At 41.6% G+C, this 15361-nt stretch overlaps 1 protein-coding gene across 1 annotated transcript in view; it reads left to right on the forward strand.

Moving 5' to 3' along the window:
* MYO1H (myosin IH) overlaps positions 1-15361 on the forward strand; it is a 234293-nt gene that overhangs the window by 174432 nt on the left and 44500 nt on the right. Inside the window, exon 25 of the mRNA XM_075320032.1 lies at positions 2630-2713. Coding sequence (XP_075176147.1) covers positions 2630-2713 — 84 coding nt within the window. The remainder of the gene's footprint in view (positions 1-2629; positions 2714-15361) is intronic.

Raw genomic sequence — 15361 nt, forward strand, 5'->3', positions numbered from 1 at the left:
ATCACATGGGTTACACTGGGGTTGGAGCATATACATCACATAGGAGACACTGGGACTAGATTTTATACAGTATATAGGAGACGCTGTGGATCGAGCATATACATGACAATTGAGATGCTGGGGCTGCAGCATATATATCACATAGGAGACACGGGCTTGTGAACATATATCATATAAGAGACACTGGGGCTTATACATCATATAGTCAATACTGGACTGGAGCATATACATCATATTGGAGACACTGGGGCTGCATCATTTACTTGACACTGGAGACAGACACTGGAGTATACACTGATGAGCATAAGGGTAACAATGTTTTGAACTTTTGATTTTGAAGCTCAATATCTCATCATCCACTACAGCTTCGAACATGAGACTACCTTCATTTTATAGATAAACATCTTGGCTATCTCATACATGAATTTTACGTGGAACTATTTAGCATATGATTAGTTATGCAGATTCTTGTCATGTCAATGCATTGTTAGTGTTTTGCTCCTGGTGGTAGAAAAATATTTTTCTTCCTGTGTACTACAAATTACAACCTGTTCTCACATTCCTGAATAGCTCAATGTGTTATTCCCAAGCAAAAGGTCACTGGTTCGAATAGAGGAGATGCTATGAAGAAGATTTTCCAAGAAAAAATAAACAACCTCCTCCAGCTCATCGACAGCAGTCCCACAGCCAAGAAAATTGCCAAGCGGCATCATGTGAGTTCCATGACAGTTCGAAGAATACAAAATGATATTTATCCATCCATTCAAAAGTCAAGTGGTGGACGTGCAGACAAAATATTGGAGTCATCAAGTCGTCTAATTACAAGGTGTATCAGTTCTGGCATGACAAACAGCAGTTCAAAACACTATTACCCTTTTTCTCGTCAGTGTATAGATCACATTGGATACACTCAAGCTGGGGCATATACATCACATAGGAGACACTGGGGCTTATATATCACATAGAAGACGCTGGATTTCTCTTAATCAGTGCGACGGGAGGGCAGAACGCATCAACTTCGCCAATATAGTACATCCTGTTGCTGGCATTGGGCGATTCCCCACCCATTCTTTAGAGAGTCGATGAAAAAAGTTATTTCAAGGACATGCTGCACACAGCAAACAGCTATATGAAACATGGACCACAGGGACTGTAAAATAGGTGACAATTAATATGTAGACTCCTTTGTGTTATACAGGGCACCTCATTTTAAAAAAAAAAAATAACAGCATAGGGAAACTGAACTCAAAAAAGGAGTTTTTTGATCTTATAAAGTGATGGCTTATTTCTTTTACGACTGAGCCCTTCCACTCACAGGGGATGAACAAACCTCGAGTGTCCTTAACTGCACACTAAACTATAAACCAAGTGTAATACAAAACACCAATAAATATAAAAGAAGTTAACACAGGCAGAGGGAGAGACACAGGGCTAAAGACGTGTCCACACAGTTGTCCAAGGAAGTCAGAGGAAAATGAAAGAAACCCAGAGACTTATGGAATAAGTGGAACCCTTCCAAATCTTAAATTAAACATAAATGAACCGTAGGGAAAATCAAGTGAGATTATCCAAACATCCATCAACCTTGGAACATAGCCAGCACTGAAGGCATGTGCATGGTGAGTATAAATACCCCCTCCAAAAATATGATAGGGCAAACAAAACAGTGAAATGAACACACCTGAATAGAAATAAAACAGAAAGTCAAAGCAAAGAAAGGAAAGACAAGAATATTAACAGCAGTTTGACCGAGACTAAACTGGCTGTGGTCCAACAGAGTTAAGGGCACTTTACACGCTGCGATATCGCTATCGATATTGCTAGCGAGCGTATCCGGTTGTGCGTCACGGGCAAATTGCTGCCCGTGGCGCACAACATCGCTTACACCCTTCACAGGAACTTACCTTCCCTGCAACGTCGTTGTGGCCGGCGAACCGCCTGCCTTCTAAGGGGGCGGTTCGTGCGGCGTCACAGCAACGTCACACGGCAGCCGTCCAATAGAAGCGGAGGGGCGGAGATGAGCAGTTGGAACATGCCGCCCACCTCCTTCCTTCCTCATTGCCGTCGTTCCTGCGGTGTCACACATAGCGTGTGTGATGCCGCAGGAACGACGAACAACCAGCGGCATGCACCACCAATGATATGAAAAGGAGCGACGTGTCAACGATCAACGATTTTTGACGTTTTTGCAATCGTTGATCGTCGCTCCTGTCACACGCAGCGATGTTGCTAACGACGCTGTGCATCACAAACACCGTGCCCCTGACAATATATCGTTAGCGATGTCGCAGCATGTAAAGCACCCTTTAGACATTGACCACACAACGAGAGGTCACCCATCAAGCCCTAGAGTTGAGCCATGACAATTTCTAAGATATGCGCTGAATTCTCCTGTCCATATGGATGATTGGAACTCTGCTGTGCTGGGAAAAAATTGGAGGAAATTGTAATGCTGTGTCTCCTTTTAGCTCAGAGTTTGTGGAGGGTCCCAGGAACTTATCATTACCTATCAAATATCATCACTTGTTTAAGATGGATACTCCTTTATGTCATAAGGGGAAAAAAATGTTTTTTTTATTATTGTTATTTCCAAAATACTTTTGGTGAAAGTTTTCCTTCTTTGCTACAGACCTCAGAATTACTGCATAAAATTTGCATGAGAAACTTGGTGCGGAAATACTGCAGATCAATTACTCCTCAAAGGACAGAACAGGTGAGATTACGAGACCTGGGGTAGATATACAGCCTGTACTCTTCAGCTGCACAAGGGCTCAAGGAGGGAGGAGGACCACTCCAACCATAGGGTGGCTTGTCTATCTGTCTACCATAGTATTCCTTTTTCTCCTGCCCTGCCAACTGTCCCAGATTCAGCTGGACCGATTTGAGGGGTCGATCCCTTTGTCCCAGCACGTCGGGGCTTTGTCCCGACTTGCTAACTCTTTTCGCTTGCTCTGTAGCCTCTCTGATCTCCCTGAGAATTGAACTTACAACCTCTATGTTTGCAGGCATCAGCTCTAACTAAAAGCCACAGAGCTAAGATTATAGGAGAATTTGGTATACTTGAGGTATATTCCAGTCAGTGAAACCGGTACATCTGTACATAGCAGTGTATTTCTATGTCCCTGTATTCTAGAAGTAAAGAAAGTCAGATTTTTTTGTTCTTATAAAATTACAAAAAAAATAAAATAATTTAAAAAATGTAATTTTTTGTTTAATTGCAAAAATCTAACTTTTTGCAAGTCTCCATGGGTCTTGAATCCACAACCTCTATAATTGCAAGGAAGAGCTAAGGCCATGAAATATAGTCTCCAGTGGCATCACTGGGAAAATGGTGTATCTGCATTTCAAGCTCTGACTTCACAGGCAGATTATAATGGAACATAGAGATACATTGTATATATCATTATTTTTGTATGTTCCTGTATTCTAGACAGAGAATAAAAGTCATTTTTTTCTTCCTATAAAATTACTAAAAAATAATAATTACACTAATGACATTGCGATTTTTTTTAAAAATTAATAAACATCACAAATCAGCAAATAACATGGACATTGTCTGTATTTCTGTAATCATAATGACCCTCACAACACAGTGATCAAACTATTCATGGTGATTGGTACATGGTGTAAATAAAAGAAGATGTGATTTGATTATTTGTTTTCATTAAAGTGAACCTGTTAGGTCCACCTATACACCCAGAACCACGAGCAGTTCTGGGTGCATACATGTATTTCTAGTCCCTAACTAACAGTCCCTGTATCTAGTAGCATAGATAAAGAGATCTTTAGAAAAAGTATTTCTAAAGATCCTTTATGATATGCTAATGAGGCCAGGGACTAGTCGCAAGGGCGATAGTTCTTGTGCTCATTCCGCACTCTTAGCATGTAAGCACGCCCACAGTGGCATGAGAAAATGATATTTAATGCCCATTGCCCAGCGTCATCACTGGTGACACAAGTACCTGCGTCTGTTGTTACCGCCTCAGAACGCCAGGCTTAGGGTCAATGCGCATGATCAGAAGTCCCGGTACTTCCGGTCATGCGCACTAGACCTCTCTGAGGCCAGGACACATACATCTGACTTCATAGTGCATATGATCGGAAGTGCTCCTATTACTGCCTTTAGCTATGTCGCTAACTTTATTACATTTACTGACCTAAATTACTCTGGATGTAATACCAAACCACCTCAGTGACCTAGATTATGAGGGATATAACCACTTTAATATCCTAATACACCAGGAATGTAAGCTATGAACCCAAGAGCGGAAATAGACAGAAAAGTGCCCCTGTGCAAGAATAAGATGTGGGCCTTTTACAGTCCAATAGCTCATCATAATTAGAGATGAGCGAACCGGTTGCGGTTCGGCTCGAGGTCGGTTTGCCGAACGGGGGTCCCGTTCGAGTTCGGTTCGTCGAACGTTCGACGAACCGAACTCGAGCCAATAGGCTATAATGGGAGGCAATCACAATCACATAAAAATGCATTATAAATGTACACAAACAGTTAATAAACATTGCCATAACACTTACCGGTCCTCGCGATCCCTTCTGCACTCTGTCTCCTGCCGCTATTCCATCCGATGATCGCTGAATCCTCCCGGTGACGGCACTGCCAGCAGAGAAGCAGGACCTATCGTGACGTCAAAATAGCCATGTGACCAGTCACGTGGCTATTATCTCATTGGCTACAGACTGGTCACATGACTATGACGCGTCATGTAGGACCTGCGAGTGCATCTCTCCGGTACACGGTGCACATATGTGTATCGCCGTGTACCGGCGACATGCTCTAGCACACGGTCGACTCCCCGTTCCGTTAGGGACCGGCTGACACAGCCGGTCATTAACGGAGATCACCGTTGCCATAGCAACGCAGTTAGCGGTGACGTCACCGCTAACCGCAGCTCCGAGAGCACCGTTGCTATGGTAACGCGTCTGTCAGCGCTACCGCTGTTACCGCTGACAGCCAGCACTGATCACTCACGGAGTGAAGGCTGCACGCTGCTTCCCGATTGTAGTGAGGACTGTAGTGAGGATGAGGTTCCCCAGCCCCAAGTGATGAGCTGGTGAACCTTATCATCACTACAATCGTCACTACTACTACACTAGAAAGAAAGAAGACAGAAGAGCAGGATCGTGGAGGGCTGACAGGGGGTAATAAAGATGGAGTCTCTAATGTGTCTGTGTATTTATTTCTATTAAAGTATTTTTTCTCTGTGTGGTGTCTTTTTTTAACCCTTTATTGTAGATTCTTAATGGCCAGGTCAAACGTGCCTGACATTAAGAATCTCTGGCTTAATACTGGCTAGTAAAACAAAGCCAGTATTAACTCATGATTACCCAACAAGCCACCCGGCTCCAGGGCTGTTGGAAGAGTTGAATACAGCGCCAGATGATGGCGCTTCTATGAGAGCGCCATTTTCTGGGACGGCTGCGGACTGAAATCCGCAGCAGAGGCGCCAAGAAACCTCGGGCTAACCTGTGCTGCGGATTCCAATCCCCAGCTGCCTAGTTGTACCCGGCTGGACACAAAAATGAGGCGAAGCCCACGTCATTTGTTTTTTAATTATTTCATGAAATAAGTGAAATAATTAAAAAAAAATGGGCTTCCCTATATTTTTGGTTCCCAGCCGGGTACAAATAGGCAACTGGGGGTTGGGGGCAGCCCGTGGCTGCCTGCTGTACCTGGCTAGCATACAAAAATATGGCGAAGCCCACGTCATTTTTTTGGTGGGCAAAAAACTTCTGCATACAGTCCTGGATGGAGTATGCTGAGCCTTGTAGTTCTGCAGCTGCTGTCTGCTCTCCATACAGACAGCTTCGCCCCATTTTTGTGTCCAGCCAGGTACAACTAGGCAGCTGGGGATTGGAATCCGCAGCACAGGTTGGCCTGAGCTTTCTGGGCCCCACTGCTGCGAATTGCAGTCTGCAGCCGCCTCAGAAAATGGCACTTTCATAGAAGCGCCATCTTCTGGCGCTGTATCCAACTCTTCCAGCACCTGCCTGCTATACCTGGCTAGCATACAAAAATATGGCAAAGCTCACGTCCTTTTTTTTGTAGTTTTTTGGCAAAAAAAATAAAAAATGCTTCCCTGGATTTTCCATTGCCAGTGAAGGTAACACCAAGCAGTGGGGGTTAGCAGCCAGTAGCTGCTTGGATTACCCTTAGCTAGCAATACAAAAAATGCAGCGGGAGCCCATATATATATTTTTTTTTAATTATTTTATAAATATTAATAATTACACAATAAAAGTAGGGCCCCCCCCAAATTGGATCACCAGCCAAGGTAAAGCGGACAGCTGTGGTCTGGTATTCTCAGGGTGGGAAGGTCCATAGTTATTGGGCCTTCACAGTCTAAAAATAGCAGGCCGCAGGCACCCCAGACGTGGCACATCCACTAGATGCACCAATCCTGGCGCTTCACCCCAGCTCATCCCGTGCCCTGGTGCAGTGGCAAACGGGGTAATAAATCGGGTTGATACTAGCTGTAAAGTCACCTGAGATCAAGCCCAGCAGTTTGTGATGTCATGGCGTCTATTAGATACCCAACATCATAAACTGTCAGTACTAACAAAAAAAAAAAAAAATCGACAAAAGAAATTTATTTGAAAAAACAGTCCCCAAAACATTTCCTCTTTCACCAATTTATTGTAAGAAAAAAAATAAAGGGGTCCCACGACGACTCTGGACCGTCTAGAATATGGGGGGGAGACACTCAGGGAACGTATCCCCCATTTTCTAGGAGTGCGGACCCTTCATGTGAGGAGTGTGGGTGCAATGAATCTGCACTCACTCTCCCCGGGTCCACAGCAGCAGAGTCCATGTCGTAATGGTTGCTACCAAAGCTGCAATGCCCTGCTCATGAGGTAAGGGCATGCCTAATCAGGAGAACTACTGTAGAGGAAGCTCTGCTCACTGGTATATAGGTGCTCAGAGGTAATAATAGATAGTAACCTCGGCACTCTAAATCTCCCAGACTAAGTCAGTAAGTCACAACGGATAGTAATGCAAAATCACTCTTTATTGGTCCGTATTAAGAAAATTTTTTTTTCATAAGCATATATGTTTTTGTCCAAAACAAGTTACAAATGACGTTTCGGCCTCAGCCTTCGTCAGATTGGACTTATCTTCTTGTAATCATGAAAAATGACAATAATCAGTATCACATAAGAGTGAGAGAACAATAACATAAACTCGAACAATGTAGTGGTACAATTGGGATGCAGCAAAAAAATTGCAACACAGCAAGAAATGAAACACATGATACAAATGTCATAATACAGTACAAGGACAATATAGTAATGACAAATATGGGGTCAGAGTAGGCTTAGACAGCTCTGGTACGAAAGAGATGTCAATCATAAAGTAACATGTGCAGTAGGTGTAGAGCTACAGTATGCATGGCAGAGCTAATGGGTAGACTGACCATAGAAAAAGAACAGAGAAAAAGTGGAGAAAAAGTGGAGAAAAAGTGGAGAAAAAAATGGAGAAAAAGTGGAGAAAAAGTGGAGAAAAAAATGGAGAAAAAGTGGAGAAAAAGTGGAGAAAAAGTGGAGAAAAAGTGGAGAAAAAATAGAGAAAAAAATGGAGAAAAAGTGGAGAAAAAGTGAAGAAAAAGTGGAGAAAAAGTGGAGAAAAAGTGGAGAAAAAAATGGAGAAAAAGTGGAGAAAAAATGGAGAAAAAGTGGAGAAAAAGTGAAGAAAAAGTGGAGAAAAAGTGGAGAATAAGTGGAGAATAAGTGGAGAAAAAGTGGAGAAAAAGTGGAGAAAAAGTGGAGAAAAAGTGGAGAAAAAGTGGAGAAAAAGTGGAGAAAAAGTGGAGAAAAAGTGGAGAAAAAGTGGAGAAAAAGTGGAGAAAAAGTGGAGAAAAAGTGGAGAAAAAGTGGAGAAAAAGTGGAGAAAAAGTGGAGAAAAAAATGGAGAAAAAGTGGAGAAAAAGTGGAGAAAAAAATGGAGAAAAAGTGGAGAAAAAGTGGAGAAAAAGTGGAGAAAAAAATGGAGAAAAAGTGGAGAAAAAATGGAGAAAAAGTGGAGAAAAAATGGAGAAAAAGTGGAGAAAAAGTGGAGAAAAAGTGGAGAAAAAAATGGAGAAAAAGTGGAGAAAAAATGGAGAAAAAGTGGAGAAAAAGTGGAGAAAAAGTGGAGAAAAAGTGGAGAAAAAGTGGAGAAAAAAATGGAGAAAAAGTGGAGAAAAAATGGAGAAAAAGTGGAGAAAAAGTGGAGAAAAAGTGGAGAAAAAGTGGAGAAAAAAGTGGAGAAAAAGTGGAGAAAAAGTGGAGAAAAAGTGGAGAAAAAAATGGAGAAAAAAATGGAGAAAAAGTGGAGAAAAAAATGGAGAAAAAGTGGAGAAAAAGTGGAGAAAAAATGGAGAAAAAAATGGAGAAAAACTGGAGAAAAAAATGGAGAAAAAGTAGAGAAAAAGTAGAGAAAAAGTCGAGAAAAAGTGGAGAAAAAAGTGGAGAAAAAAGTGGAGAAAAAGTGGAGAAAAAGTGGAGAAAAAGTGGAGAAAAAGTGGAGAAAAAGTGGAGAAAAAGTGGAGAAAAAGTGGAGAAAAAGTGGAGAAAAAAAATGGAGAAAAAGTGGAGAAAAAGTGGAGAAAAAAGTGGAGAAAAAAGTGGAGAAAAAAGTGGAGAAAAAAGTGGAGAAAAAAGTGGAGAAAAAAATGGAGAAAAAGTGGAGAAAAAGTGGAGAAAAAGTGGAGAAAAAGTGGAGAAAAAGTGGAGAAAAAAAATGGAGAAAAAGTGGAGAAAAAGTGGAGAAAAAGTGGAGAAAAAAGTGGAGAAAAAAGTGGAGAAAAAGTGGAGAAAAAGTGGAGAAAAAAAAGAGAATAAGTCGAGAAAAAGTCGAGAAAAAGTGGAGAAAAAGTGGAGAAAAAGTGAAGAAAAAGGAGAAAAAGTGGAGAAAAAGTGGAGAAAAAGTGGAGAAAAAGTGAAGAAAAAGTGGGAAAAAGTGGATATAAAGTGGATATAAAGTGGAGAAAAAGTGGAGAAAAAGTGGAGAAAAAGTGGAGAAAAAGTGGAGAAAAAGTGGAGAAAAAGTGGAGAAAAAGTGGAGAAAAAGTGGAGAAAAAGTGAAGAAAAAGTGGAGAAAAAGTGGAGAAAAAGTGGAGAAAAAGTGGAGAAAAAGTGGAAAAAAAGTGGAGAAAAAAGTGGAGAAAAAGTGGAGAAAAAAATGGAGAAAAAAGTGGAGAAAAAATGGAGAAAAAAATGGAGAAAAAGTGGAGAAAAAGTGGAGAAAAAAAATGGAGAAAAAGTGGAGAAAAAGTGAAGAAAAAGTGGAGAAAAAGTGGAGAAAAAATGGAGAAAAAGTGGAGAAAAAGTGGAGAAAAAGTGGAGAAAAAGTGAAGAAAAAGTGAAGAAAAAGGGGAGAAAAAGTGGAGAAAAAGTGGAGAAAAAGTGGAGAAAAAGTGGAGAAAAAGTGGAGAAAAAGTGGAGAAAAAGTGGAGAAAAAGTGGAGAAAAAAGTGGAGAAAAAAGTGGAGAAAAAAGTGGAGAAAAAAGTGGAGAAAAAAGTGGAGAAAAAAGTGGAGAAAAAAGTGGAGAAAAAAGTGGAGAAAAAGTGGAAAAAAAGTGGAGAAAAAAATGGAGAAAAAGTGGAGAAAAAGTGGAGAAAAAGTGGAGAAAAAGTGGAGAAAAAAATGGAGAAAAAGTGGAGAAAAAGTGGAGAAAAAGTGGAGAAAAAGTGGAGAAAAAGTGGAGAAAAAGTGGAGAAAAAAATGGAGAAAAAGTGGAGAAAAAGTGGAGAAAAAGTGGAGAAAAAGTGGAGAAAAAATGGAGAAAAAAATGGAGAAAAAGTGGAGAAAAAGTGGAGAAAAAGTGGAGAAAAAGTGAAGAAAAAGTGGGAAAAAGTGGAGAAAAAGTGGAGAAAAAAGTGGAGAAAAAAGTGGAGAAAAAGTGGAGAAAAAGTGGAGAAAAAAAAGAGAATAAGTCGAGAAAAAGTCGAGAAAAAGTGGAGAAAAAGTGGAGAAAAAGTGAAGAAAAAGGAGAAAAAGTGGAGAAATAGTGGAGAAAAAGTGGAGAAAAAGTGAAGAAAAAGTGGGAAAAAGTGGATATAAAGTGGAGAAAAAGTGGAGAAAAAGTGGAGAAAAAGTGGAGAAAAAAATGGAGAAAAAGTGGAGAAAAAGTGGAGAAAAAGTGAAGAAAAAGTGGAGAAAAAGTGGAGAAAAAGTGGAAAAAAAGTGGAGAAAAAAGTGGAGAAAAAGTGGAGAAAAAAATGGAGAAAAAAGTGGAGAAAAAATGGAGAAAAAAATGGAGAAAAAGTGGAGAAAAAGTGGAGAAAAAATGGAGAAAAAGTGGAGAAAAAATGGAGAAAAAGTGGAGAAAAAGTGGAGAAAAAGTGGAGAAAAAGTGGAGAAAAAGTGAAGAAAAAGTGGGAAAAAGTGGAGAAAAAGTGGAGAAAAAGTGGAGAAAAAAGTGGAGAAAAAGTGGAGAAAAAAAGGAGAATAAGTCGAGAAAAAGTGGAGAAAAAGTGGAGAAAAAGTGAAGAAAAAGGAGAAAAAGTGGAGAAAAAGTGGAGAAAAAGTGGAGAAAAAGTGAAGAAAAAGTGGGAAAAAGTGGATATAAAGTGGGAAAAAGTGGAGAAAAAGTGGAGAAAAAGTGGAGAAAAAAGTGGAGAAAAAGTGGAGAAAAAAAGGAGAATAAGTCGAGAAAAAGTGGAGAAAAAGTGGAGAAAAAGTGAAGAAAAAGGAGAAAAAGTGGAGAAAAAGTGGAGAAAAAGTGGAGAAAAAGTGGGAAAAAGTGGATATAAAGTGGAGAAAAAGTGGAGAAAAAGTGGAGAAAAAGTGGAGAAAAAGTGGAGAAAAAGTGGAGAAAAAGTGGAGAAAAAGTGGAGAAAAAAAATGGAGAAAAAGTGGAGAAAAAGTCGAGAAAAAGTCGAGAAAAAGTGGAGAAAAAGTGGAGAAAAAATGGAGAAAAAAATGGAGAAAAAGTGGAGCACCCTTTGGTGCCTTTCATGTGGCACTAACGGGTACTTAGCTTTGTATTTAGCCAAAAAAATGAAAAAAAAAAATGACGTAGGGTTCCCCCTAGTTTTGTAGCCAGCTAGGGTAAAGCAGACGGCTGCAGCCTGCAGACCACAGCTGGCAACCTCACCTTGGCTGGTAATCCAAAACTGAGGGCACCCCACGCTGTTATTTTAAATTAAATAAATAATTAAAAAAAAAAACACGTAGGGGTCCCCTAAAATTGGATCACCAGCCAAGGTAAAGCAGACAGCTGGGGCCTGATATTCTCAGACTAGGGAGGTCCATGGTTATTGGACTCTCCCCAGCCTAAAAATAGCAGGCCGCAGCCGCCCCAGAAGTGGCGCATGCGCCAATCCTGGTGCTTCGCCCCAGCTCATCCCGCGCCCTGGTGCGGTGGCAAACGGGGTAATATATGGGGTTAATACCAGATGTGTAATGTCACCTGGCATCAAGCCCTGGGGTTGGTGAGGTCAGGCGTCTATCAGATACCCGACATCACCAACCCAGTCAGTAATAAAAAAAAAATAGACGACAAACACATTTTTATTTGAAAAAACACTCCCCAAAACATTCCCTCTTTAACCAATTTATTACAATGAAAAACAAATCCAGGTCTGGTGTAATCCAAGGGGTTGCCATGACGATCCACACTGTCCCAGTCAATGAAGAGCAGAATGTTCACCATTGGCTGGGAGAGCAGTGCAGTGACCTGAGCTAACATCAATGGGTCAGCCCAGGTCACTGCAGGGCATGACAAGTGCTGCTGTCAGCGAGGTACATTACCTGCGCTGATCTCCTGCACACTGACAGCCCCTGTCACTGAGTTCAATGACCGGCCGCGGCGCCTTCACACCAAGTATCGCGAGAGGCCCGTGACGTCACCGCTAGTCAGTCTCGGGTCGGAAGCAAGAGAAGGTGATGTGACAAGCGGCGGCCATGGAGGACAGTGACAGCGCTGAGGTCGGGATGGCGGGACTTCATCACCGCAGGTAAGCCGAGCGGGACCGTGTGTGTGTGTGTGTGTGTGTGTGTGTGTGTGTATGTATGTGTACATGCTGCGGGCAGGAGGGGGTGGAGCGAGCTGAGCGGGGAAGTGTGGGCTTCCTGCACGTAACTAGGATAAACATCGGGTTACTAACCAAAGCGCTTTGCTTGGATACCCGATGTTTATCTTGGTTACCAGCTTCTGGCAGGCTGCCAGCGATGGCTCCTGCACACTGTAGCTGTAAAAAGCCCTGCTTTTTGCTGCTAGAACCGTTCTCGAACATATCTAGAACTATCGAGCTTTTGCAAAAAGCTCGAGTTCTAGTTCGATCTCGAACAGCCCCCAAAATCACTCGAGCCTAGAACTGGAGAACCTCGAACCGCGAACCGCGCTCAACTCTAATCATAATGCACAATTCCTCCCACTTTGGAGGTAGATGTGGACGCCTTATCTCTTGGGCTTCTGTTCAGCTCCACAGGTTGCACAGATGGTATGTCCAACACTGCATGATCTCCTTCACTGCAGTAGATCAAAGGGGATGGTACTATAAACCCATTCCCTACCCAAAACTAGTAGAGATGTTACCAATTGCTGTAGGGAAATTCAAGACTTTTTTCTGATGAGATAAAGCTTTGTTTTTATAGTCATTACGTGTTTTTAAATACAGGGTGATTCACTCACTACTTTACCCGGAAAATTTGCTGTAACTTCTAAAAGAAATGATCAACCCTACTGAACTTTGGACCGTACATACATGTTCATGAGAAGTGAAAGTGAAATGAACGAGAAACATCCTCGAGCTGAGTGGTCTTGCCGACTTGTTGCCCCTCTGATCGTCTCCACTATGAGATAGACTTGCTGCACACCTTTCTGCGCGTCCTTAGTTTATTTGTGCTTGCATTTCACTCCTGTCGAATTAATTCTTCATTTGATAACAATGTACATATACAGTTTGGAAGAGGTTGTTTTCATTGTGAAAACTTATTGGAAAACTGAGTCCTTAAAGAGGTGCCAAAGTGAGTTTCTAACGAAGTTGGCGCTCAAAATCGACCATCTAAAGTCTAAACTGTGTATTCTTTCATTGATGAATAAGCTGGAATGTACAGGAACATTGCTGGATAGGAATGATGGAGGATGTCTGAAAATGTCTGAGTAAACAAGATGTGCAACAGCAACTTCTGGCATCTCCACATAAATTGTTGCACAGGCTTTCCCAGGAAACAGGCATGTCGTATTCTATGAATGGCTGAAAAAGGTTGTGTTCAGTCACTTTTGTTCAGGAATTGAAGTGGCCCAATCAAGAGAAAATAATTTGCTATTGTCAGTGGTTCCAGTCCTTCAATGCTGTAAATGAAAACTGATTGGACCATTGTCACTGTCGTCTCTCTGCTTCTAGAGACTTGTGACAGGATCTGGGCCAGAGTCTCACTTTGCCATCTGAGACTCCTCACATTAAACATCATTCCCTGTCCTTTGGTGCTAGAAGAGTTAATGTCAGTTTTACTTTTCAGCAGCTTCTGACTCCTGGCCTCAGGTGCTTCCGGTTGCTGACTACTCCCTTCCCCTATCTATGGCCACATCTCGCAGTAGAGGGCTTTAGTTATTCTGATTCATACTAAATCTAAGCGTCAAAGTGGAAGGAGCTGCTGGAGCCCTTGTTGTGTGAAGCCGTGAATGCTGCAGTCCTGGTGTCTGACTGCAGCCGTAAAGTTGGCTTTATCCTTTTGTTGTTTCCCCTGTCTGTCGTACCTTTCTCTCTTGTTATATTAGTGCAGTGGTGGGACTAGCGATCCTCACCTACCAGCTCACTAGCCAGGGTTATTATAGGGTCTCCCAGGACTTCAGGTATCCTGCTCGGAGGAACCTGTACAGAGACTGGCTAGCAAAATAGGGTACAGCTGCATGTGAGTGCAAGAGGTGTCCTATCATCCCCATTCCTACCACCAGAGCCCACCAATGTTAAAATGTCCCCGGTGTACCCCTTGTTTGTTGTGGTGAAACCCCTGTTTGTTGTGTATCTTGCCCCAAGCCGGACCTTCCTTAAGTCCACGCTTAACAACTATAGTCTTGTTTAACCTATGTGGCTATGTCAGCCTGTATTTTAGTAGCTGACAACACGCACACACTTCATGAGATGTTGCTTTATCCAGAAAAAGTTGATGCTTGGTGTGCCATTTCCAGGCAGCGCATGGCCCCATATTTTTTGAAGCAACAGTGGCAACAGTGGTGTGCATGGAAATCTTCCAAACCTTCATCAATCAGCTGGACGATGAGCAATTTAGAATGCAGGATGGCGCAACATGTCACACATCAGTTGTCAGAATGACAAACATTGAAGCCTTCTTTGATGATAGAGTTATCTCCTAGAGACTGTTGCCACCAAGATCACTTCAACACCATTGGATTTTATCCTTTGGGGCCATTTGAAAGGTTGGGTGTACAGTAACAAGCCACCCCAGGAGGACATACTGCAACATATTAAGGATATGACCCTAGACATCTTGTGGAATACATTTAACAATATGGAACGGCTTGTGCAGGTGTGCTTTAAAATATCAATTTCTCATGAACCAAAATAGAGCAAATTTAGCTGTAATTTTGTATAAATTTGTGCTTATTATTATTATTATTATTATTATCATCAGTTTCCTATTAGTTATATAAAGGCATGGTATGGGCAAAACCTGCCATCTAGTGGTAGATGAGTTACATCACTGAAATTATTACTGTAAAATGCAAACCTTTCTGCTTTTCCCCTTTATGACCTTATGACATTGATTTTTTTTTAATGTTTACTGTGTTTCATAGCCATCAAATTTTTTGGACCATTTCTGATTACATCTGCAATGTGGTTTTTGTTCTTTTAATGCCCTGCCAGAGCTAAAATCTGAAGGACACAAACTGCACCTAACACAACCCGACTGATGGGTTCCATCAGGTTCCGCAGTCATTATTAAAAGAAAATCCATCCTATATGCAGCAATTTTATTTCTCATGAAAACAAAATAAAACAAATTATTTAGTGGAAGCTAAGAACTTGGTGTCACAATTTTTTTTTACAGTTATCCAGTGAGGAGACATATCAACCTTTCCAAATTATTCTGGGTCCAGATATTTTCCCTGTTTTTATGTCCATATATAGAATGTGCAATATTTTAGTAACAGTAATGTCCAGTGGCGTAACTAGAATCCGATGGGCCCCAGTGCAAAATTAGGGCGTGCCATAAACACCGCCCCCCTCCTCCTGCATGTTGGTCAGATGTATGGGCCATTCTGAATCCTATAAAGCTGTTCTAGTTGCCCCCATACCACTTCATTATGGACTAATGTTCCCCATCCTGGACGCTTTCCTGGTAAATATGTCCCCCGTCCTAGTAAATATGTCCCCATTCTAGTAAGCATGTCCCCCA

The sequence above is a fragment of the Anomaloglossus baeobatrachus genome, chromosome 1, assembly GCF_048569485.1.
Source record: "Anomaloglossus baeobatrachus isolate aAnoBae1 chromosome 1, aAnoBae1.hap1, whole genome shotgun sequence".
NCBI classification, from domain to species: domain Eukaryota; kingdom Metazoa; phylum Chordata; class Amphibia; order Anura; family Aromobatidae; genus Anomaloglossus; species Anomaloglossus baeobatrachus.